General features: G+C 36.9%; 1 protein-coding gene across 2 annotated transcripts in view; it reads right to left on the reverse strand.

Annotated features, from left to right (window-relative positions):
• LOC127638734 (glutamate receptor-interacting protein 1-like) overlaps positions 1 to 27,567 on the reverse strand; it is a 190,597-nt gene extending 163,030 nt beyond the window's left edge. For both annotated transcript variants that reach the window (XM_052120428.1, XM_052120426.1), the window contains exon 1: positions 27,435 to 27,567. In XM_052120428.1, coding sequence (XP_051976388.1) covers positions 27,435 to 27,567 — 133 coding nt within the window. The remainder of the gene's footprint in view (positions 1 to 27,434) is intronic.
• Positions 27,568 to 27,881: the final 314 nt, after the last annotated feature.

Genomic DNA, 27,881 nt, shown 5'->3' on the forward strand with positions numbered 1-27,881 from the left:
GAATAAGGAAGGAGTGTGAGGAGGCGAATAAGCCTTGATGTTCCACATAGAGAAAATGGCTGGAGGTGAAGAGCATTTTCGGGGATTGAGTCACTGGTTGTTCTTTGACAGTTCCGTGTCAGTGCTGGTGAAAAACAAGAACGGCAAGAACAGCAGTGATGGAGACGTGACAGAAATATTAAGGTAGATTAGGAACCAGACTGAGGGGTTGGAGCCGGAAGGTTTGAAATGCAACAGGGGTGGATCGGGTGTGGGGGGAAATGACAGTCTAAAACAAAGAGCACTAAAATAATAAAACTTCTAGGTTTAATGAATGCTAGATGAGCATTTCATGAAAGAAATACTAATGCTTGCAAGGCAGGGTAAAAATAGATATAGGTTTTGGGATTTGGTTCTTTGTAAATAAAAATGCTGTGCCACTTTGCCGTTGTCATGACACTTACTAGGCGTCAACAAACACAACATGACAGTATATTTGTAAATGTGGCTATAGATGGTAATATAGATGCAAAAAAGAAATGCCCAATTATGAATCAATATGTAAATAGATGCAAGAAAAAAGTGAATCTAAAATATTAAAACGTCATCGCTTTTTCAGTGTTAAACATTTAATCAATTTAAATTAGGGGGGATTCTCAACATTTAATCTGAAATATCTTAAAAAGTCTAAAGTTTATAAAAAAATAGCACACCTAAGGTCAGAAACATACTTAACGCAAGTACACATACATAGATTCAAGCACTTGACCAATGCATTACCAACATGCAGTCCCATTGAACATGATTTTACGTACAATATTTTGTTTGTGTGGCGTAACCACCCGTACTCAAGGGGGGCAATAGAGCTACTTTCAAATGTATGTGCCATAAAACCAGATGTGTTATTATTCAGCTAAGTTGCTATAAGTTGCTGGGTGTACCTTATTTTCACAACAATATTCTCTTCAAACTGTTGCTCTGTCATCACAGTAGTTGGCTTGAAAGAAAAACCTCACAGTAGAAGTGAACAGTTCACAGTTATCTCCTCTAGTGCCTCTTGTGACAAGGTTTTGAATGCAAAGCATACATTAATTTTGTTATGAATCGAGTTCTAATACATTTTAAAACGCAACAACAAACAAAATCGATCTTACATAGCTAGAGGAGTCTGCTTCACATACTTGCATATGGTGTGTTTCGGCCTTAATGCTAAGCGGTTTGGGCTGAATTAATTACAGAAATGTAATACTAAGGATTAAGGGTTTAGAACGACACCTAACCAGAACGTTTATGGAAAATCAATAGAGTGATGCCTTGCAAGCACTGTAAATATCTATCTTCACCCTGACAGGGTTTATAAATGGCACTCATAAGTGCATAATCTCCATCATGTAATCTTTATGAGGTCATTAGTGAAGGTCCTTTATTTAGAAGTGATGACCTGATTTTTAATAGAATCAAGACAATTGTGTCAATCCAATGAGTTCTATCATGTCGAATTATACTGTGGTTAGGGTATTATTTCAGACACTCTCCCATTTTTAGGAAAAAAATTACAAAATTGGAGGCAACTCACCCACACCAAGTCCTACACTGCAAGTGCAGCCAGCCTCCCCTTACATCAAATTTACATCAGGCCTGAAACTCCTAGCTCATACCTAACAAGCTGCAGATTGCAGTTTTCATAGAAGTGTCAAACTAAATGTCCTCTTCTCTGGCTTTCAGTCACACTCTGGGTCTGCATAGAAGCCACAGTCAAGGCACAATCTGACAAAGGCAATGATCCAACCCATCATACTTCCATTTGCAAACATACATGAACCAAGAGTTCTAAATCCAGAAGCATCTGGATTAATCCAGTCAAATATTTAATGCATTAATGTCTTAACTACATTATTTAAATTTAAGTATAGTCAGTATATTTTTGTCAATGTTCTATTTGGTAAGAATGGCCAAAATTGAACTCTAAGAACACTGATACAAAAATAAAAAAACTTATAAACAAGATTTTTACATTTTCTGAAGAAACTGAGTGGTGCTTGCATGTGCAAACCCCACAGTCATGATGCCAGGGTGTTGTGGTGGTTGTTAGCGCATTGCTAATGTATGTAGTTGCTAAGATGTTTTGGGCGGTTGCTAGGTGGTAACCTACTTGCTTCAGTCAAAAGAGCCCACCAAATCTCTATGATATTCTGGTCCTTGGAAATTCCCAGGGTACCTCTTGCATTGCAATCAATTATTCTGGCCATATTATAGTATTAGGGGTTTGCAAAAGTATAACAAGAGTCACCAGTAATGAGAGTTCAAGTCTAAAATACCATCTTCTCAAATCAATGGATGCACATCTACCATACAAAACCCAACAGAACACCTCAGTGCTGTATATGCGTGGCCTCCTAAAAGTGTTTAAGAGAACCACATTTACTGTCAGCTAGGAAAGTGCTAAGACATATTTTGCACATAAAATATACAGGTAATTATTATCTCAGTAGAGCTCCAAAGCAGAACATGGCCTAACAGAGAAGACAGAAGTAATCATGACTTCTAAAATCATATATGTATGCTCTTAATCAAGTAGTAGCTTATGAGAGGCATGTGTGTCAGTAAGCCATCAGCTATGCTGACAAATGACTCATGTAATATGGAGAGAGGTAGCTTCCAGGGGCACAAGTGGAATCTAATTTTAAAAGCTTTAGGCCTCAGGTAAGCAATGCATTCTTAAAATAGGGCTGTTTCTGTGTTCCGCTTGGAAGCAGGAAGTGTAAGTACGGAACACAGGAAAATGTGACTCTAGATTAATGTCCTGTCCTGTCTTTCCCTATTCTGGTGCAGTGCTGCATTGCAATCTACAGGTTTATTGTGAGCAGTGGAAGGTGTGCAAAAATATGAGAGAATGAAACACGAATCGAGAGTGTGTGTGAATGTGTGTATCAGTTTCGGTGAAAGAGTGCGTGACTGGACTTTACAGGAGCCAATGATGCCTGTGACCCAAGAGCTGCCCATGCAGCTAAATTATCAATGAGTCTCTATGATTAATACCACAGCCGAGTGCACTGACCTTTACTGGGCCACTACAGCAAACACTAAGCTTTACAATCCTTTACAATCCAGTCTCTTTAACCTTTATGGACCTTCTAGTATTCTTTTCTGAACGTCTACCCATAATTCTTTGCTACTCTGGAAATAAATGTCATATTTTGATAGTGTAGGGGTGATTGGTATGATGTAGAGGTTGACTGATAGTGGATTTTGCTTACAGCGATAACTAAGGTGTGGGAAAGGCTGATAACCGATTAATCGGCCGATAGTTTTTAAAACTGATTTATAGAATGTAAAAAAATCTCATTCTTTCCTTACTATGATGGCCACAGACAAAGAGTCCTAAATAAATAAAATACATTTAAAAAGATTTGGTGCATAGCGCAGGACTTTTAAGTATAAACAAGCCCAAAACCCCCCCGGGGACTCAAAAAAACTATCTGCAAATATCACCGTAGATTTTTGCAGATAACAATAGTTCCAAAAAGCTAAATCAATAAAACCGATATATCGTTCTACCTCTACGATTATAGTATACTATATAATATGATGTGTGGTGGTAAAAAATGTGCCAACCATATGGATTTTGCCATTCCGTTTATACCATGGCAGGTATATTTGCATGACTATCAGTGGCGAGGACAACTATATGTTATTTGGAGGTGAGAAAAACAAAGAAATATAGAGTAATGTGAAAATAAAGAGCAGGACGAGTCCTGAACAAGTCATGACAAGGAAGAGCTTGTCGTTAGGCAGTTTGCTGGGCAAGAGGTGAAGCAAAGTTTATCTGTTATGACAACTTGATGCATTATTATAGAATTAAATTGATGCGCGGACAGAGCTGTGTGGATATTGACTATTTTACAATGGCTTCAAATGTGGCTCATCCTGTCAGAATTTATAGTCATAACTATCAGTGATATACAGTATGCCATGTGATAGAACTATATACAGTAGCCTACATTTACTGTATTTGCTAGAAAACAAACACAAAAACAAGAAGTATATTGTAAATTGAATGTCAGTTATTTATTTTTTACAAAGGTGCTGGAATGCCCTTCCGGATCATGTCAGCCCAATTTAACCCCTGTTACCGCAATATAAAATTGCTCATACTGTGATATAAGATTCTGGTCATACCACTCACCATTATGAGAGTGTATAGTTTTTGATGCAATGACATTATGAAACACATACACACACACACACACACACACACACTAAAGCATGACTAATATGAACATCTGAAGACTCAATCCAGTAGGCTGTCAGACATCTCACCCGTGTGAAACACACCACTGTAACAATAAGCAAAATTACACAGCAGCCTGAAGCTGAATGTCTCTCTACAGCCATATCCTACAAATAGCCAGTTGTTTCACTGTGCACCATATTTTTGAGACCTAAGATTGCGATGTACCTTGTGTTGTTTAAAATACTAACTCTGATTGTAGTGGGGTGCTAAATAAAAATTAAATAATCCAATCCACAGTATTTTTTCCCCCCAGAATCTTTCAGTCACTTCTCTTCAGACTTCATTTCCTCCATCATTTCACTCTTTCACAGAGCTCATCCTGTCCTTTGATCCTCTCTGAACATGTTTTCGGGTTAGTTAGCAGGATATTTATTAATTTGCTTAGCCAAATGTGGCCAAAAAACAGTTTCACGTTAATCAGATGATTTCAGTATTCACTAAAGATTTTCCCATCCACCATACCATGTCATTTGCACATGTGCATATTCAAAATTGGTGTCAAAATATGACATTTGACATCAGTCACACCAAATGTCATTGGACCTTGCATGTCTTTTTAAATATGTGGAAGTGTGAGATTTGAGAGCTTAGGAGGAGGGAAATGTTTTTAGTTTTTAACTATTTAAAATTGTGTCTTGTCCTCACACAAAGCTATTTGGATAAGACGCTGAATTGTGAGCATAATTTTTAAGGATTAGTTATTTTTATTAAGCATTTTCCTAAACTTTATGGCCCTTGGTCACTGTATGCTTTCGTTGAATGGGAAAAAGCAGTTTTAACATTCTTATAAATTGTTCTTCTTGTGTTCCACAGACAAAAGAAAGCTACATGTTTTGAACAACATAACAGAATTTTCCTTTTTGTGTAAACAATTCCTTTAAACCAAACTCAGCACTACTTCAGAGTAGAGTGTATGTTATTTTTTTACAGAAAGTCAATTGTGTTCAAGAACTTCCTGAGAAAATGTCCCACTGTGTTGCTGAGAAATATCAAACTTGCCATTTTTTAGGGAAAACTTCAGTTATTTTACACTTGCTCCAAATGACAACAACAACAAACAAAACAAAAAATCACAAAAGGATATTAAAGCATTCTCATTACCAGAAACTACTGAAAAAAACTAATAATAATAAAAAAAATATTTAATGTCATAATGTACTTTATGCACTATGATCAACAAACCTCTTGATTCTCCTCACCCTATACAGCTCCATCCTCTATGGCCCGTCAGTATGATGGCCCTCACTCACAAAAGACTCCATAGAGGGCCGCTGACTCACACCTTTTGTGTGGGTTGTTTGAAAGCAGTCAGTTATGTAGGACATGCACTACAAATGGATTTTGCTTTAGAAAGGCCCTGATCCTTTTCTCTATCTTAAGCCCTTTATTTGGATCGGCTGAGGACCCTGACTGAATCACTGTCTGTGCATTATGAAGCCCCACAATAGGATTTTATGAACACTCCAACTTAATCACTCAAAAACATACACTACATTAATAAAACACCTTTTGTTGTACACAAAGACATACATACATATATATATATATATATATATATATATATATATATATATATATATATATATATATATATATAACTATTTCCAATCCCTTAATTTCTTGTATCTTCAAATTAGGAAATCTACATTTTGAAAACACAAAGATGTTTAGTGCATGTTTTCAGAATATTCCACACCTGAACAACGCTCATTTAATTTCAAGCATGGCAAAAGTCACAGCAATTAACTTTTTAGTCAGCCACTGCCTCTCCATCCAATTGAATTAGTGAAATAATGAGATGGAATTGGAGTAGCTTTATGACTGTCAGCACTTTGAATTTCCTTTTTTTAATTTTTGGCCAACTTTGATGTTCTCTAATTAGTTTATTTCTTTACCCATGGCTGACGTTTAGGTTTGGTGGAATTTTGTCATAAGAAAATGCAGTGAAGCATTTGCATAGTTGATGCAGTTTTCTTTATCAGTTTAAAGGTTTTAGCTAAAAATATTCAGAATTTATAAGAAAACATTTACATCTTAGCTCATGTAACTGGTCATAATTTCAGGTTTTTCACCATTTTTAATCTATTGCCTTTTCCAGTACATTTTAAACAGAAATACATTTTTGAAAGAACATTCTAAATAGCCTTTAAATTGATATGAAGTATGAATAATTTTACATTTACATTTATATGAATAATATATAATAATGTATAAATAATAATTATAATTACTATGATCAAAATGCCATTTAAAGTAGTATGTCAGACCACAGGATGTCAACTTTCCAAAAGTATTTCATTTCAACCCACATATTATAAAAATAGCTACCCATTAATACATAATAATAATAATAATAATAATAATAAAAACCCAGTAAATATGATTTTGAAAAGCTTAGCAGGTTATTAATATAATGGCTAGGCCTATGAATAGCTAGAAGAAAGAAAAAAAAATCCCCACTAAGATAAAGTAGATAACTTACAAATTCATAATGGCATTTATAAAAATCCAAAAAAAGATGAAGAAAAAAAAAGAAGAATGTCTCTACATTATTAAATCTTCATAGAAAATAAATTTGTAACTTTGATAAGTTATAAAGGGACCATTGAAAAGGTGACAATATTATATCTAGGACCAAGAGAGAAACGCTGGAGTCTGTGAATGTAATGGACCATTTGGTTCTGCAGGAGTCACCAGTTCCTTCCTACTGCGATGTCACTGTCAAGGACAGAGGGGCAGTGTAAAAACATCATTGATGGAGAGGAAGCTTAAAATTCAGTGAAATAGATGAGTACGGTCATTGATTGAGACTGTAAATGCCCCCCTCTATCTGCCCAGACTCCTCATGCAACAAAATGCACAGTACTTTGCCGCACCAATTAATAAAACACAATTACCAGAGACGCTTAGTCAACGGAACGTTTATCAATTTCATGTTTGCTTATAAATATGCATGCAAGACTGAAAATCACAGGCAAGAAAAGTAGCTAATAGTTTTGTTTTTTACATGCTAGGACCTCTCTCATATGGCAGCCCACACATATTGTCGGAACGTTAGACTTTGTTAGAGTAAATGAGCTGATTTGACAATGGCCAAGTATGAACTACTATTTGGCTAGCTTTCATGCTTCAAACACAATACTGCGTGTTTCAATCAGGAACAATGAGCAAAGCAAAAGTCTTATGGCAGCTGTAGTAAGGAAGTTATTTGGAGAAGCTTCCATCCATCAACTGTCTAAAGCCAGAGGTGGATTCCACCTTAAATTGATAGTTTGTGTGATCTTTGATTCACATCTGTTCTAATCAAAGCCAAATGATGACGTCAGAGCCTGCAGTTAAGAATCAAAATGAGCCAGTCAAATTTGAGCTCACTCAGGAGCAGCAATTGTAATTACAGATGGCTTTAAAAGAGTCACTCTGAAATAAGACTCAATGTGAATTCACAAGCTTCTCAGGAGGAGCTGAGCTCTCAGAGGACCAAACAAAAAGAAGAGATAAGAAAGGAAAATGAGGCCACTGCCTAAGGGTCCTGGAACACTACTGGGACAGCGAAGAGAGGAGAGAAGAGATGAGGGTGGCTTTCTGGTACAGCAGTAGAAAGGGAACCAGAGATAACACTAGACAATGCATGGATACTTTTAAATAGTGTTTAAATATCAGACAATCAGAGCACAAAATGCATGATGTAGACACTGTAAAACAATTAAGTCACTGAAGACAGAGGAAGGATGCAAATAATCTTTTTTTAGGGCTTCCATCAAATGTATTACAAGAAATCAAATTAATTTAAATTAATTGCATACTTGAAGGGAAAAGGCCCCAAATGAAGCTAATTTGAAGAAATAAAATTTGTGTGGCAGATGAAAGCATAGAATAGACAATGCAAAAAGTTAATATATTATTTGCTTTATTTTTATTTAATTGAACAAAAGCGCATCACTGGTCTACATTCGAAAGCAATCCAGTTTGCACCCGAGTTTGTCAATTTATCCAAGGAATACTAAAGGGCCGTTTACACTGGACGTGTCATTGTATTCCATCTGCGCCATTTTTTTATTGTTGGTCTATGTGTATATGTGTACTGAAGTTTTTTGGCTGTTGCGTTACTTCTAGCTATTTTTAATCATCTAGTGCAATGAGTGTCGCGTTTTAAGCACATGTTCAAAGTAGTTAAATGTTACTCCAATGGTAGGACAATCTTTATTGCTTAATGTACATCTGGATCTAGGGGCATGATTATTTGTAATAGTTAGTAACACAAAATTAATGCGTGAAATTGGCAGCTCCATTACAGCGTAAATTGCATGATGTAGACAAAGTCAAAACAATAAAGTCACAAATTTACAGCATGTGTAAATACAATTTTATTGTATTTCTATTTATTTTTTACAATCTAAAACTTATTAGTCAATACTAGAGCAGGGCAATGTCTCTCTCTAGACTTAATTATTACGATTATTAATAATTATGATCATTATAAAGTCATGAGCAATGGTCTAAACACTGTCTGCTGCAAGGGTACTCCAAATGCTGCATTATGTTCAGTTTGTTTTATGCCGCAAGCTATTTGTTTTAACGGTTGAGTCCTTAACTGAACTGGTAGAGCCCTCTGTTCAACAGTCTGCCAGTGTTCATATTGATTTAATTTACACCAACAATTTCCCTCTGCATCTCTTTTGGTTCTCCTTGGTATCACACATTCTCTCTGCCAATCTTGATAATTGCAATTTAAAGCCACAGCTAAGTCAGCCTTTGACTTTATTGTCAAGGGAATCAATAAGGTAGAGAATAAAGATGGTATAACAAACCCCATAATGTTTTGTATTGTATTCCAAATAAGTGCAGCCCTCTTTTAACAGCCTGGATGATCAGGGAAGGTTCAGTATTAAACAGTATTACAAATAGGGACAATGCAATTTCCTGCCCCACACTATTAGAAATTCTATTCTCTATTCATTACAGTTCTACAAACTCCATTGAACCATTTATACCAGAAGTTTCTATATACAAACATATTTTATACTTTGGCACAAAAGGGCTCTTTAGGCTAAAATTATCTTTATTCATCATTCTAAGTTTTATTTGTAAGTGGTTTTGAATATTATATTACCTCTTCACTTATGTTTCATCCCTGCAGAAAAAAACAACTTTTAAAGTGTTATTTTACATTTTGAGTTTGATAACTACATTAGAATGGAACTTTCAGTCAATAAAAATAAAAAAAACGAAATACTTTTCGCTATCCCTGCATAATATGTTGGGATAGGAGAACACATTTTAACCTTATAAATAAACAAATAAATACACAGCCTTTTAAGATGACCATGCGAGAAAACTGATCCAAGATCAGCAGTTACAGCTGAAATATATGTAATTTCAAGAATGAGGGACAGCATGAGGCACTGAGCAGAGGTGAACATGTTGACAGTAAAGATAGAGCTGTGTCCTAGACTTAGAGACAAATGCCTGTGTGACAGATGAGGCATTAAACATCATGATGTGCGCATCTCTGTGGAAAATCAATGGAAGGAAATTACAAGGTGCTTGCACAAAGCAGTACCCAGCAAAATGTCACTGTCCCAAGGACGTAGATGAGGTTTTATTCTATCTCCAGTTGTGCCTCTTAGTTCGGGTTTGGTCAGCAGGAAAATGTCCTTTAACGACACTAATGATAATTAATGAAGCGATTTAATGGCTATAAAGGTTACCTGCAATAATTAACTTTGGTGTGGAAATTAACAATTAGCTCCATCCTCCTTGCCTCTGGTGTGCTCACTAAATGCCACAGTCTTTAACCCACTGAATGGGCCTAATAATCCTTTAAAATGGATGCAGACAATATATATATTAGTAACTAGGGAAGGAGAAAGAATTTAGTGGTCCTGGTTTCTTTACAATAACTTTGTTTTTACTATAACAAAACTCTTTTCCTAAAGTATTGTCATATGACTAAACAGTCAGGTATGGCTCTGTTTTAAGTCTCACAATCTTTTATACATAACATAACATAGTAATAGTTATTGGTTTATTTCAAGTTTGATATGGCAGAATATAAATAATGTGCATTTCAGTCATCAGCATCAATCAGACATTAGAGTATTTTAGTGTAGTGGTCGACCGATATATCGGCGAGGCCATTGTTCTGACTTTTTTATTTTATCAGCACCAGACTATACATTTTCCTGTTTGGTCGATTTGTTTCTTGATGGAGTTGAGAATCGCCTGCTTGAATGTGAAGTAACTGAAACATATAAATGACTAGTCATGGTTCATTTTGTTGTTATGTGCCATCGTATTACTACAATAATAGACAAAGTATAATTTAAACGGTCCGCATATCAGAGCCACGGCCGATACGTTTGAGCTCATAATGTTAAAGTGTTCACCTGTTTCATTCTCCCTCTCTCTCTTCAACAGTTCCCTGTAACTTTAAACTGTCTGGTCTAATGATAAAAAGGCAAATATCAATAAAACTAATATCATATACCATCTGAAAATATGTGCATCTCTCATTTAAACAGATGTAATAAACAAACCTCACACAACTTCAGCAGATCCAGCATCCTCTGGTTAGCTCATACATCTTCCTCTGAAGCACGTATACTAACAGTCTCTCCTCAAGAGTTCCCTGTCACCTTTAACTTACTTTTCTAATCATAAAAGGCAAATATCAATAAAACTTTTAGTATATTCCGTTTGTAAATATGCAGATATTAAACAGATCGTTTAAACAGATGTAATTCAAGAACCTTGTGAAAATCCAGTATTTTCTTCCTGTCGAGTGCTCATCCAATATCTTCATCTGAAGAATGAATTCTATCAGCCAGAATCAAAAACATCAGGATCAGGATAAAAAAGTTCCTTCCTTTGATTCACAAATCATGACGGTCAAGCCAAGCAGGTGATCCAGGCCATTTAAACTGTCAAGAAATTGAGGCTCGCTCCGGATCCACACAAGCGCGTGTGTGCAACTTTAAGGCTGCTTCCGAAACCAGGAAAATGCTGCCAACGGAGGCTGTATACAGAGGTAGGATGAAAATAAGGTGCTTTTCAAACAGTTCAGAGACCAGTTTCCTTAAGTTCATTCAAAGCAGATGTCAGTAAAGCCAGTATCTGATTAGGCAGCAAAGTAGCAAGTCAGTTGCCTACATTTTTGGGTCTAGCCTAAGGTAAAAGCGCTTCACATGTGCTACAAATAAATGTCTTATTCACTATGCACTGTATGTACATTTGGTTTGATTTGGTATTTTTTGAGTAAATGCGATTGTTTTTTTGTTTTGTTTTTTCTCCTCTTTTTCTACCCAATTTGGAATGCCCAATTCCCAATGCACTCTAAGTCCTCATGGTGGTGTAGTGACTCGCCTCAATCCTGGTGGCGGAGGACAAATATCAGTTGCCTCCACATCGGAGACGTAAATCCATGTACCTTATCACGTTACTGTGCAGACATAGTATGTGTGGAGGCTTCACGCCATCCACCGTGGCTACCACGCACAACTCACCACATGCCCCACCGAGAGCAAACCACATTATAGCGACCACAAGGAGGTTACCCCATGTGACTCTAACCTCCCTTGCAAACGGGCCAATTCGGTTGCTTAGGAGACCTGGCTGGAGTCACTCAGCACACCCTGGGATTCAAACTCCCGAACTCCAGGGGTGGTAGTCAGCGTCTTTACTCGCTGAGCTACCCAGCTACTCAGAGTAAATGCAAAAATGCTGGACTACTGTGTGTACTGTTATTTACTTCTTTCTAATATATTAAAAATTTCTTCATGTGCAAATAAATTATTAAAATTTGATTACAACAAAAATCTGAAGAAACTGCTATCTACTATTTAAAATACAATATTATTTTTTTTGTCTTGTGTGAAATTTAGTAAATATAGTGCTAAATAAGGGTTTATATATATTTTTTTTTAGTAATTGAATGTTTGTTATTTACTATATTAAATTGTGTGATATATCTGCATTGCATCGGCCTATAGGCCACCATGATCTCTGGATATCAGCATCGGCCATTAAAAATCCATATTGGTCGACCGCTATTTTAGGTTTCCATATTGGCTGAAGAATGCAGATATTCAAGAACAGTTATTGGAACAAAGTGTCATGAACTCATTCTGTATGGTATTTCTTAAAAATGTTTACCTTTTCTGAATATACCTTTTCACCATTCCCAACTCTAGAAAACCATCATGGGATTACTGCAATATTAGTTGGTCATGAGGAAATGATAGCTTTGAAATGGCTTGGCACTGAAGCAAGTTTAGCTTGATGAGGCTTGAGGGAGAATATAACACATTAAACTCTCTGGTTCTGTCAAGGCAATGTGCAAGATCCGTGTCAACACTTAACATCAAACCACTTCAAGCTATCTGAAACATACAAGGTTAGAATAAGGTCAGTTAGAATACCCAGTCAAAAAACAAATTATTTGATTATTCTTGATAACAGGATGAAATCCATTCAAGGAAAACAACCTAGTACACCAGTAGCCCCAGTAAATGTAATGTGACAGTGGGAGGTAGGGCTCATTTTTAAGATTGCTAGTTTGCATGCAGCACTCACAAAATGACAACACAAACTAAGGGTTTCTATTTTTATCCAGCCCCCATGTGGTGCACAAGACCATGTTTAAGTCATCCAGCATGTACCAGCTCACCTCAGTGGTGAATCAACTCAATACATTTAAGTCTCCACAATGCACCTTAAACTGAATGATTGATGCTGACTTGGGCCATGCAGTAATGCAATGCAATTAATCTCAACTCCTTACACTATGTACAAAAAAGCAAAGTGGTTTCACAGTATGCACATGCTCAAAACTGGAATGACGCACTTGCACTAGTGCTATTGTTGTACTGGCAGCCATGTGTCGTCATATTTTTTGGATTGGTATTACTCTGATGATGCTTAATCTAAAAGTATGCAGACACCCTTTTTAATTATCAGGTTTATATAAGCTTGTTAAATACAAAGACGACAAAATCTTCATTCTTTAGCACACAATGTCATTCCAGATAATTGTGTGATTCAAACTTTGTGGCAGCAGTTTGAGGAAGGCCCTTTTCTGTTCAACTTTCAGTATGACAATGCCCCTGTGCACAAAGTGAGTACCATAAAGAAAAGAAAATCATATTTGGGATGAAGTGGAACGCTGACTGCGAGCTAGGCCTCATCACTTAACATCAGTACCTGACCCCACTGATGTTCATGTCTGAAAGGGAGTAAATCCCCACTGCCATGATCCAATATCTAGTGGAAAGCTTTTCCAGAAAAGTGGTAGCTTTTGTCAACTCCCTAATGCCAATGGTTTTGAATGCTTAACAAGCACATATGTGTGTGGTGTTTGGGTGTCAAAATACTTTTGGCCATATAGTATCTCATCATGAGACATCATGTTCTGCCTATCTGGAACATGAAAGCTGGCAAATAACATAAAAATGATAGTAGATGACCAGGCAGAATCTACAATTATTGGACAGAACATCCCCCACCCCCTGAATGGAGCACAGAGCGTAACGGCACTAACGTTTTCAATAAGCAGAGAAATACAGTAAAGAGCTGGCAGAAAAGCAAATCACTGGTATATGTGAAAGGTACAAGAGAGATAAACTTGTTAATACAAAACGAAACTTCCCATAAAGCACCGGTTTGTAATTACCACATGATAAGCAAATGCTTCTGTAATTGATGTTGCAGAAGAGCTATTGGAATTTCTATTCTCGGTTAGCCTTATTTCAGAGCTCTGTACTTGGTGAGATTAAACGTTTACAGTGCTCAAGTTTTAGCAGTGCTTAAGAATCCCCAAAATTAATCTACAGCCCAAAGGCAGTGTTGGTAATATAAATCCAATGTGATGCAAGACAATTTTGTGACAATTATAATTTAGAATGAACAAAAATCTGCTCTGTTTATCCTACTTACAGTTTATAAACTAACTGGAATCAACGTTTTCCAGATTATGCACTCTTTAACAGATATCTTGTAGCAGAATATGTGCTTACAATTAAGAGCTTAAAATGCTTTAATATTCTAATTTCTGTTAATTTTCAAATAAAGATTGACACTAAGTCTTGGAAGAGCTAAAGAGAGTCAATGTTGTCTGTTTGTCTCTGTTGTAACACTGAAATGTGTTAAATACTGTGCATTTTTACTCCAAGTATAAGGATACATGCTAGACTGGAATGTGTTCTACAATTGCCTCCATTGCTCAGATTCACTAGCCCCTGTTTTAACAATTGTGGATACCAGTAACAGTAGAATAGACAGAAAACTTCCAATTTGCATGCATGGCAGATTGACATTTAGACATTTAGTGTATTCTGGGTATTGTAGTCTTGCCAGCTGCAGGCACTGGGAAAGAGGCCCATATTGAATTGCACTATGATTCACTCACACATGATTCAGGCTTTTCTCTGCAGCCCATAATTACTCTGTTAACTTGTCTCTCCTAGCTTCATAGTCAATATGAAATACACACAAGCTGTCAGATTCAAAAGCTCCCCCATAAATATGCTTTTTGCATTCAACAAATAGCATAAAGGTCAAATGCATTAAACCTTTAACTAGTTCCTGCCTGCATTTGTTCTCATTCAAGATCTCCTATTCAAAAACAAGGATGCTTCCTGTATCAGTTATGTTTTAAAGGGTTAGTTTTATCCAATATTAAAATTGTTATTATTTACCCAACGTCAGTGACATCATGTCATGACATGTCACCAAACATCATCGACGTCAAACTTGTCGCTTGCTGTTAATTTGATTTGTGAGTTATGTTCCACAGTTGTATAAACCATTTTTGTGGTGCTTTTTTGTCCTATTTGATGCAATGAACTGTCACTCTATGGAAACGAGCTGTGTGAAGATTCTTCATAAATTCTTCATTTGTGTTTAAATGGACAAAATAAAAGCATACAGGTTTGAAATGGCATGAAGGTGAGTAAAGTTTAAAATTTTAATTTTTGGGTGAACTATTCTTTTAAGAGCCATATAAACATAGGCGGACCTCCAGTGAACACACACATACAGACAGCCCTGTTATAAACTCACACTCTTATAAAGAGCAGTGGATGTTCTAATTCCAATCACTTGTCATCTAATGTGGGACCAGGCCCGGCCATTTCATACTTTTAATTTATAGCCATTGTTTCCTCTGTTCGAGTTAGAAAAGCTAAGTATAACTTATTAAGCACTTCAGATAGCAGGGGCATTACACAGTCGTCTCTGAGTGCCCTTGGGTAGATACAACAATGGCTTTTCAGAGTTCCACTAGAGCAAAAGAAGTCGTTTTTTTACTCAGAAGTGCCAAAAGCTCCTCAAGCTTCCTCTCTCGGTTGTCCGTTAAACTCCTGGCTCTCTTAACAAAAGGAACTGATTTTCAGACAGGGGGAAGTAGGGTTAGAAGCTTCTGTTGGACAAAGAGGCATAACGACAGGAGATGTTTTCCCAGGCTATTGTCTATAAAAGCCAGAGCCAGAGCACTCACCCAGTGCATTTGCAATGCCACATGTGCACACCTGCAATGTTTAAGCACACTGAGCTACCAAGACAAAAATGGTGCAGTGTTTCCTACAGTATGCTGTTTCTGCAGCGGGGGTAACACTTCAAAACCCACATAAGTGGTCCAAATTACTTGCATTTTTGTAGCTATACTTTTTAAACAGTAAATAGAATTTTAACAGTTATGGATTGGCCCTATTTATTTCCATTATAAGTGCTTTCCTTTAACCCAGATTTTAAAAGGGACAAGTCCAAATACATTTTTGCCTGAACATTATGCCACAAATGCTTTGGATTGAGCTTAAATTGTTTTGAATCCGGAATATTTTTTTTTTAGTTTGTGATACCTTAAGCATTTACTGATGGTTTTAAAGGGTTAGTTTACTTCAATATTTAAAAATGTATTATTTACCCACCCTCGACCATTAATTAAGTGAAATTAAGTCTGTGAAAACCTTTTAAAAATATAATTTATTTTCAGTTGCACCACTGCTGAATAGCATTGGTGCTGTGGTCCAGTAAAGAATATTAAGAAAAATATTGCTGTGTATGTGAGAGAGGGGTAAGAAGAACTTCTCTTTTGTTCAAATGCCTCATTCAATTCGAATGCTACTTTGGACTTGGATGAGAGGAAAGGAAAGCAAGCACATCTGGGAAGAGGCCATGTATCAGGCCAGCTTTTTTTCCACAGTACCCCACACTGTTGCACTTTTATGCTCAGCTGAACAACATAACTCCTATGCCATTTATCCTCTGAACTAATTTTCTTTTATGAACTCCTGGCTGATTAAAAACTACAGTTAGATCTTGACAAAGAGAGGCTGTATAATATAATTTCGAATGGCTAAATAGGTTCACTTGTATATTGTGACACATTGATTCAGATTTAGAAAACCTTTGAAGCAGTAATGCATCATGGTTGGACTGCACAGTTCAGATTGAGAGGATGTAGCATGTAAATAATATTCACAACAGTAGTAAATACTAACAGAGCACCGCAGTGCTTCAACAGGGTGTGATGGTGGGGGGTGCTAGTCTTTGCTGATCTTTGATGTATTAAAAGACGTGTACATCTGTAACACTACATGTCACATAGGAAAACAAGCCTATAATATCTGAACATCAGCTGTTGTATAGTAATCTCAATCTCTAAAGTTTATTTAAAAGCCTCCCCTTCAGAATACCACAAACAAGAGCAAAGATTCAAGTGCTAGATTTGTGGGAGTACAGTAATAATCTGTAAACAGATCCAGGTACAACTGACAGAGCTATAAGCACTTTTACCAACTCCCACACACATTTGCACACACACATACACACACACACACACACACGCAGGTGTGATCCTGGCACTCACCCTACTGTGGCAAACAAAGTTGATTGGGCACTCTGTGAAGAAACCCTGTAAGCTCAACAAAAAAATTTTTTAAACAGCCAAAGGTCAGTCCTGCAAAGCCTCATCTGTAACTCCTTCACTTGTTTTCTCTATTTCTCCTCATTTTTCAAATATCTGCCTAGGCTAAAAAGAAGCATCACAAAATGCGTCTTGATTAATCATGTTAGTAGTGATTTTGTTAGACCGTGTGTTTGTAGTGGCACTGAGATAACTCAATTATGTTCTGCAAATGCAGTTTGAGAGTAACTGCCAGTAGAATCGCTAATAGACCAAAGTGCTGATCTTGGTCTGATGTATGGTGACACACTAATGATTCTACAATAAGCAAACAATTTTACTAAACTAGACTCAATTAACTTATTTTGTCAGCACCCATTTGAACAGCAAATGTGGGTGTCTTGGATAAGACTCTTAGAGAGCTCATAAAACAGCCAGAGATGTCTGAGAAAAAGCAGCAATCAACCCGCACTATGTAATTATTCAGAGACTCGAAGAAATAAAACAGTTTATCACATCTTTTATCCTTGAGGTGTTGAAAAAAGATATGCTATTCCCTCATAAAGGGAGTTTTGCCCCATAGGGTTTACATCACCCCATACTTTTCACATTGTTTGGGTCAGCTAATGTTGGCATCTAATTTGAGTTACCAACTGATGCACATTTCAAAACTAATCATTCGAATGTAATTCACTCTGCTGTGACAATTATCCAACTGCTGTGAGCAATCATTGCTAAGCATGGCTTAACACATTTCTTAACACTTCCAGTGAAGAAGTTTGAAATCACATGCCAAGACAGGACTATTACGTCTTAACGGAAGATGCACTCAAAAATTATGCCAGAATGACTGGTTTTAAAACAAGTAATTCAAACTTGTTTGGCAGATACATGTAGCCATACTATGCTGTTATCATGCCTACAAGGCATACGGTTAGTTGACATTTTTGGAAAGTTGACATGTCCTGCAGTGTGACATGGTATGCATAATTATAATTCATGCAAATTTTATGACATCATATTCATTGATAGACTATATGAATGATTTGCACTTTTAAAAATCAAAATGTACTTACCCTTATACATATCTACCGTATAAATTTTAACCTCAAATCTTGATGTTGATAAAAAAAACGATCACGTTATGCATCAACTACACATACAACAAAATCTATCCTGAATGAACATTATTTCCACAAAGAAACCATTCAAGCGTATTGAAGGCTAGAGAAAAAGCTACAACCAAAAAACAGCCTACGGTGCTGTGCTGTATGTACACAGCAGTTTGGGTCTTGATCTCATCAGAGTTGATAGATATAGAATAGTGAAATCAGAGAAATGGAAGGAGAAAGAGATGGAAATAAAAGAGGAGTTTGATCAAGCGAGAGGGAGTGCGTAAAACAAATGCAGGGACTAGAAGATGGGGGGAGGGGCTCTTCCAGAGCACTACTTCTGATAGGCTGCAGGCATAATGGGCCATTATGAGGGTACAACAAGCACTTGATGATGAAAGCTGTGAGAGAATGTGCCAAGCCATTTCACTGAGTTCTGGATATGGTGTCGCAATCCTATATGACACACACCCCTAGCCTAACAACATTAAGACATCATGAAGCATCGTTAACAGAGATTACTTTTGAATAAAGGCCCTTTCCAAGAATACAGTACACTTCGGTGTCCTATTGTTTAATTTATGCATCAGAGGCACAAATCCCATGTTGTTGTTGTGCAGTCTATTAATTATGTTTGATTAACTATTATATAAACTATTATATATTTGATAAACTGTACGATGTCATATCTTTGACATAATCTCAATGTAGTAAAAACGGATAATATTTAATAATAATATTTTAATATTATACATAAATATTATAAAGTTCATATTTATAATTATTAACAAATTTTAATAACCAAAAACATCATATTTAGCAGTGTCCCACATTTTTTTCCAATAATACAAAAAAGTTACATTTATCAAGTCAAAATTGTGACACCAAAAAAGTAACATCCTTTGGGCCCTTTCTACAGCATGGTGGGAAGAGACGTAAAGAATCTCATCATTTCTTTTTTAACATGATCACACAGGAAATGTGATCACAATTTGCTCACAAATTACCATGTACCCTAAAATCAACCCTAAAATCATTCTACTGAATTACTGAGAAGTGTCATCCCCAATCAGATATTTCTGGATAACTTCAACTCTGATCATTGTTTCCTCTAGCACTACTGACAGGACGTTGTGCAAGCAACTTCTGAAACACGGGTTCTAGTCCAATGGACACCAGTAAGTAATTACATTCACCTTAACAATAGTGAGTGTGATTCAGAGATTGCATTTTTGTTTTAATCCAATGACAGTTAGGTTTGGGAGTATAGTTAAAAAAAATGTATTTCTGTTGAATTTATTACATCATTTACAAAAAACAATAAAAAATATATTTTGGCACCATTTAACCCAGAAATGGAACTCACACGTTCCCATACATTTAACAAAACTCACAGATTCGTCCACTGGGGTCAATGGTTCAAATTCCAGTAAGTTAATTAAGAGAGAGACCTATTTCAGCAGCAGAACTCTCTTCCTACTATCACCAAGTTTACAGTGCGATCAGTCTGATTTATTTAGCCAAAAAAATATTCAGTTTAGCCATGAATATGCCAATTCCTCCTTTCAAATTGAAAATGACAGAGATTTCTTTACTTTGACTTTTGTTGCAAGATGAACATCAGAACTGTTTTCTCAGACAACAAATTGAACAATAACATGATAGCCCATCTGACATAGTAATAATAAGGATGAATTATTGGGGGGCTTTGGTGGATGCAATGGAGAGCACCATGATTGCTGGTGTTAAGATGCCATCACTAGAAGAAGAGTTAATATTGCTGTTGTTTACTCTGCTTATCTGAAAATGTCAACCTACACTACCGGTCAAGTTTTGAAACATTTATCATTCTTTATCATAATGTTTTTTTTTTTTTTTACATTTTAGAATAATAGTAAACTCATCAAAACTATGGAATAACATAAATGGAACTATGGGAAATATGTTGTGACTTAAACAAAATCCAAAATAAATCAAAACTGTGTTATATTTTAGCTGTGTTATATTTTATATAATACGTAGTCACCCTTTGCCTAGAATTTGCAGACATGTACTCTTTACATTTTCTCAACCAACTTCTTCAGGTATCATCCTGGGATGCTTTTTAAACAGAATTGAAGGAGTTCCCACCTGTGTTTGGCACTTAGTGGCTGCTTTTCTTTATCATTTGGAATAATTTCAAACATTTAAGCATACACCTTCAGATCAAATGATTTTTAATATCCAGAGAAATTGATCAAGTGTTTCAAAACTTTTGACCGGTAGTGGATATGACCAACTCAAACCCAATGTGGAGGCCTGGAACTGCTTAGTCTCAACCAAGATGTGCGTGATACATGGCACTGCCATTGAAAATTAATGCATTTCTTAATGGCTCTTACACAACACCAAAATTCATCATGCCTCTTTGATGCTAAAGGCTCTATCGCATGCAGAGAAATGGGGGAGATAATAGGTTATGCCTTTGCTTTCAGAGAGGACATTTCCAGCGGGGAGGATGAGATGGCCTTACAGTACAAAATAGTAGAATGCCCATTGTAAATGGGGCAGTGCACTGGCGTGATAGCCGAGAGCACTGGAATGGTCTGTAGATCACATTCTGGCATCTACTGTATTTTTTATCTACCACTTTTTTCCAGTGCAAACTATTTCTACAGCTCTTCCAATTATAAAAGACAGGAAGTGCCATGAACTAAGGTTATGTCATAATAAGGACAAATAAAGCTGTCTAAGCTTGATTAGATTCCATGGAATGTACTGTATGCTCTGCCCCATATCCAGCTGTTTGGAACTTGAAGAAAAATAAAGCCATGACTGTAAACAAAAAGAGGGTCATGGACAATTGTACATCTAAAAAAATATTCTAAAAGATAAACATGAGCCAAATACTTTTTATCTAAAACAAGAGTGATGACAGTATAATGCAGACAAAATCCCTCTGCATTACAATGAAGTCCTTAGTTAACCATCTTTCACTTGGCTTAAATGCTAATGCATCACGAAGCATCAGCTGACTGTGAATAGTGACTGGGGAGTAGAGGATATTGTGGAGGGACCATCAGGCTTCATTATCACCTACTAACTGTGAGCAGCTTGTTAAAATACCCGACTTTATCCTTCTTTAGCAACCGTGGGACTAAAACAGCTACCACTGTGCAACAGCCGCACCCCATAACAATAACAATATTTCAAGAAACCCTGCCCATTGATTCAAAAAGAGTTTGAGACGGTTATGGGGAAATGTTCATTTAGGTCTGCTTCAACGTGTCTTCGTAAAGCAAAATCTTGTGACATTCAATTGGTAAAGGAACCATCATTTAAACTGAACAGCCAACAGTATTTGTTAGGGGTAAAAATCCTTGTTATCATTTTCTACTGTCTGCAACTAATAGGACAAATGGAAGGGAGTGTTATTCTTGAAGTTTGGACAAAACAAATGAACATTTTATCAGAGGGAAACATTTTGTTTCTCTTTTCATACAAAATGAAGACATTTGGTATGCATTAATTTTTTTCCGGGGGGTTTAATGTGACCTACTAGGGAGATTTCTCCTTTGATATGCAAGTTCCTAGATTTAGCTCTCCAGTTCCTCTGAGATGGCTGTTAGAAGTGATGCCACTCTCTTTTTGGGAACCAAACAGACAGTATTCTGCCACAACAGTCTTGGTTGCTATCTTTATGACTCCATACAAGGCAATATAATCTCACTCGAGGTACAGTATGTCATTGCCTCATGTGACCCCACATCCACATGTTTGGACACTGTACTTTGGCTTCGCAATGCAACATTTAATTGAACTTAAACTGACCGAATACTGTTCACAACACTCTACACTGTCATTTAAGGGTTAAACTTCTTTCGCACCGAGTCACGTGAAACAACAGTATGACATTGATATCTGTGAAGCACTCATATGGGCACAACGCCAACAAAAGTGCCTCTGGTAAGAAGAAAAATAAATATATTTCATTGAAACCTGTTGGAGTGTAAAGAGTAGCATCTCTAGATTAATTTGATGTGCCTCTTTAAAAAAGAAATCATACATTTTTTGTGCATCAGCACGCTGATAAACATGATCTCCACATGTGTGGAAAATTGGACCTTATTCCCTCAAAAGTTGGCAAAATATGTTTTTTTTATTTAGAATAACTTTCAACACAACAGTTAACACAACAGAAGGTTATTTAGATTCATTTGCATATCAATTTTGTTATATTATTATTTGATCACTGTACAATATGGTACAATATTTACTGTGCAGTTTCACATGGAGAATCAATGGGTTCATCCTAAAGCTGAAACATTTGGCTTTCAGATACTCTAAATGGCTAATGGCTTTTGAACTGTTCTGAGAACAGTGCAGACAGACAGCACACTGGAGGTTAAGTCATTCACTAAATAAGGAGCAAGGGAGCATAAGTGCATTCATTCCAAAAATCCAACCAAAAGTTCAGTTTCAGGCTGCTCATAATGTTTGGACAACTCAATATGTTTGGCAGACTTGGGACAATGGTAATAAGTGCATAGATTCAGCATTTTATAATGCAAATCTTTTCTTTTTTTTACATGGTTGGCAGTGATTGGATGATTGTGGCCAGTAATTATAGAATTATTATTAGAATTATTATTCAGCTAAATTGAAAATCAGCTCTAATGTCAGTAATGTCTCAAAAACATGAATAACCAACACTCCTGGAAACAATTTGATGAAAATCTTGGTATTATTTACAATTGTACAACTTAGTGCTACTGTCCACATATGTGGACCTACATTTTTAGGAAAACTATGTGCTCTAGGATTTTTTTTTTAGTTGTTGTTGGTTTATTAGATGCTACTAGTTACAACTAAAAAAGATATGTGGAAAATTAGTTATGCTTGTTCTTAGGAGGTTAAGGTATATCCTCTTTACCTAGCAATAAATAAATGTTTTTCATCTTTTTCTCCCCAATTTGGAATGCCCAATTCCCAATGTGATTCACCTCAAACCGGGTGGCGGAGGATAAATCCCAGATGCCTCCGCATCTGAGAACGTCAACTCAAACCATCCACCGCGGCATCCATGCTCAACTCACCACGCACCACACCGAGAACAAACCACATTATAGCGACCACAAGGAGGTTACTCCTTGTGACTCTATCCTCCCTAGCTACTGGGCCAATTTGGTTGCTTAGGAGACCTGGCTGGAGTCACTCAGCATGCACTGGGATTCGAACTAGAGAACTCCAGGAGTGGAAGCCAGCGTATTTTACCGCTGAGCTACACAGGCCCCCCATTTTATGTTTTTTAAACTAAATTGCAAGGCAGCAATCTTTTATTTGTTATTGTAATTTTAATTTGTACACAGTGCCATTTAATGTAGATAAAACATTCTGGTCTGGTCATTTTGAAACTGAGTCAGTTTCAATTTCAAAGTCTTTGACTAGTGCTTCTGCATAATGATTCACATTTTTAAAAAACTGGTACTGCAAAGAAACTTGACAAAGACTATTCCTGTGAACAAAGGAAAAAAAAACAAGCAAAATGAATACTGTGCATTAGGTTTCAGGGAACCTCACAGCACGGAAAGGACACTTGCCCTGAGCTAAAAGAAGGCAGCTAATGTTTCATTTAGGGAGTCTCTCTCAACAAAGACACATAGTCATCACTTAAAACACAGTAAACATAGTTACAGTATTCTTTATCCTATTGTTCTTTATAAAACCGCAGTTTGCAGAGGAAAGGGATTTCCATATGATCCAGTTGAAAGCAACAGTGAAGGTGTTTGTAAGAGAATGAATATGAGCAATTTATTTATGAGGAACAGATTAAATAAAAAAATTCGGGAAATTTGAACTGTAAAATGTGACCTGACTGTGAATTATACATGAGCAAGGCAGAAATTATGAAGAGAGAGGTGAAACGTGGGACCCTAGATGAGGGAGGGGAGGCTGACTGGGTTAAGGAGGTCCAAGTGTGACATTTCCAGGGTTTTGTCATTGCTTAATTAGCAGCTGATCCCTTTGTGCCCATCAAGCTGTACTTAGCTGCTCAAAGTCCAATTACATTTAACACACACCTAATGCGTTAAGCCAAACTGAGGTTGAGCGGTAAATGGAGAATATGACATCTTCACATCTCCTAGCAATCTAAAAATATTCCAAATGTCATTTATTTTTTAACTTTCTCTGTATGACTCACTCAGACTCCAGCTGAGCCAATTAGGTGTCTAATTCTATGTTTTGGTACTGAGCACTTTGCTGCTGCATATCAAAGCGAATACCTGAGATTAATACTCATGCTTGAAAGAGAGAAGCCATTTAGTGAACAGGTTGCATCCATCAGGCGATATCAGAATCACCCCAACTCGCTGATCAAAAATAATTTAAGTTGATTAATGTCTATGCAATGAGTAGAGAAAGCACTTGGTGGATTGAATACATTTAGACGTGCAATCAGTTTTCACTAGTCATTCTCAATACAAGCTAGAAATGAGAAGGAGAACGCGGAAGTTCTGCAGGTATAAATTCTCAATTTTAAAACGTTGTTTGTGCAAATCCGTGTCTTCATGCATGGCATCACAAAATCTGACAGCAAAGAGTTTATCTTATACTTTAATGCTGTTTGACTAACAGCTGATTCAGTACCCTAAAACATTCGCAAGCCTAATGATATACTTATAGTGAAAAACTGAAACTATACTCAAATAATGACTCATAAAATAAAAAAAGCACACATACCAAGATTCAGGCTACTTAAAGATTCAGAATACGAATCAGAATGAGTTTTACAGGTTAAGTGTGCTCACACCCAAGAAATATAACTTTTTAACAAAACATTCCAGTATTCACATAAATGCAACAGCTAGACAGAATTACAAGAATAAAATATTTACAAATAATATGAACAGAGAATAGTATGTGTTCATTCAAGTATGTGCAGAGATCTGTAGAGGAAGTATAAATTAGTGGTCGACTGATATGGGTTTTTGTAATGGCTGATCCCGATATCCAGAGAGCAGGGTGGCCAATGCCGATATATCACACAATTTAATATAGTAAATAACATAAAAATAAAATTGCAAAAAAAAATTATAAACTCTTATTTAGCACTATATTTACTCAATTTCACATACAAATGTAACTTTGTAAAAAATAATGTAAAAAATATTTATTGTATTTTAAATGGTAGATAGCAGCTGCTTCTTATTTCTGTTTAGTTGTCAAATTTTAGTAATTTATTTAGTAATATTTTAGGAAGAAGGAAATAACAATACACACAGTAGTCCAGCAACCATGGATGGCATGTCCATGTTAGCAATAGCATTTTCAAAAAAAATACAGAATCAAACCAATGGTGCATACAGTGCATAGTGAATAAGACATTTACTTATAGCACACATGAAGCACTTTTACTTTGAAGTTGCACTCACACGCTTGTGTGGATCCAGCACGAGCAGCAATCTCCTGACATTTTAAACGGCCTGGATCACCTGCCTGGATTGTCACAGAGTGACCGTCATGATTTGGGAATCAGAAAAACTATTGATCCTGATCCTGAAGTTTTGATTCTGGCTGATAGAATACGAGCTTCAGAGGAAGATATTAGATGAGAGCTCAGCGGGAAGAAAATGTTGGATTTTCGCGTGGTTCATGAATTACATCTGTTTAAATGAGATATGCACATATTTTCAGACGGTATATGATATTAGTTTTATTGATATTTGCCTTTTTATCATTAGACAAGACAGTTTAAAGTTACAGGGAGCTGTTGAGGAGAGAGAGGGAGAATGAAACAGGTGAGCACTTTAACATTATGAGCTCAAACGTATCGACCGTGGCTCTGATATGCGGACTGTTTAAATGACAATGTGTTGCACACCGGTCTATTGTTGTAGTAACACGATAACACATAACAACGAAACTAACCATGTCTGATCGCTTCACATGCAAGCAAGTGATTTTCAGCACCCTCAAGAAACAAATTGGCCAAACGGGAAAACGTATCGGCCGATGCCAATAATTAAAAAAGTCAAAATATTGGCCGATTAATCAGCATTGTCGATAAATTGGATGACCACTAGTATAAATATGAAAAAAGTATTAAGTTAAAAAATAAAAATCAGGAATTTGCATAGCATAAGAAGCATATTCAAATGTGTGTGTCACCTTTTTTGACAATCCAATAATTTTGAATAGTGATTACTTCCTCTGTTTCTAAACTGTGTATACACTAAACTGTAATACACATTTGATCTAATTTTCCATTTTAAAGTTGACATAATACAAAAGCAATGCTTTACTAACAGCAAACATCTGTTTTGAACAGCTCTCAGTCTGTCCATCTTTTACCAGGAGAGCTGTGGAATGAGAATTACAGGATTCCCTGCCCTCATCCCTGTTATTACCCTATGACACCTGGGGGCAGGCAAAACAGGTAAGAGAGTGCCAGTGGAGCACAATGCTAATTATCATTCAAGTGTCCCCCAGAGAACTTCAGCCCAGAAAGGATTCAAAGGGCATTAAGATATATAAGCCAGAGTAGAGAAACAGCTTAAATGGATGTAGCATAGATTGAAGGCATGTTTTATAATAGACAATAGTAGAACAATGGTTGTTGAAAGATGCTACACTCCGGTTGTGTTTTTAAAACATAGCACTACAGTTACCTGAGACCGGCATGCTGTTAAAAATAATGCCTAGTGTCAGCACACAGGCACATGGGAACATACACAAAATTCTCACCTGTTAGAAAGAACAGTAGAAAATCCAAAACACACTTAGTAGCACTCAAACAGCAGCGGCTCAGCAGTGGCTCAGCAGTGAGTGGGCAAGTATGGCAATAAATGTCTGCTCTCGTGTGCATTTAATGGCCAGCGCAGCATTAAACATACTCTAAATCAATAGAAACAAATGGTGAGTGACTGAAGCCATCCATCAGGCAGAGGGAGGGGGGACAGACACACCTACACCCTTATAAACACACTCACTCTGACAAAGAACCGCAACTTCTGCAAGCTGAAGACCCTACAGGAGTTTGTGGTCTGCAGATAATCCATTAACTCATTGTACCCTATTCTCACCCCAGACTAGTGATGCAGGCAATTGCAAAACAATGACTGATACGCAAGCTGTAATCCCTCTTCAAGGCGGGCTAGCAGGGAACACTTACGGTGCAGGTGCTCTGAAGCATAGTAGTAAACATCCTCATAGCCCTCGTGATAATCCTCCTCTGGACGGTACTTTTTGCCCTTGCGTCTCCTGGACCTCTGTATCTGTTTGACAAAGACAAGAAAGCGTTCCATGCCTGTCCACCGCGTTCTGTCCAGTTGATACAGGCGCAGACCGCTGCACTCAGCCAGTGTGTGAAGGTGTGGGCTCGGCTTCACAAAGAGCACAGCTCAGAGAGATCTCAAAGTGAGGAGTGAGAGAGAGAGAGACAGAGAGGGAGGAGGAGGAGGGGGAGTGACAGACCACAGTCAGCTGGGGAGAAGAGGATGGGTAAAATATCAGTCTTCTACGGTGGACCCGTCTCCTTTTAGAGAACCCATCAACCATGCATTCTCCACTCTGAGCTCAATGGGTCTTTGTGCATACGTGTGTGCATGTGTAGAAGAAG

Source organism: Xyrauchen texanus, chromosome 47, assembly GCF_025860055.1.
Source record: "Xyrauchen texanus isolate HMW12.3.18 chromosome 47, RBS_HiC_50CHRs, whole genome shotgun sequence".
Lineage (NCBI taxonomy): Eukaryota > Metazoa > Chordata > Actinopteri > Cypriniformes > Catostomidae > Xyrauchen > Xyrauchen texanus.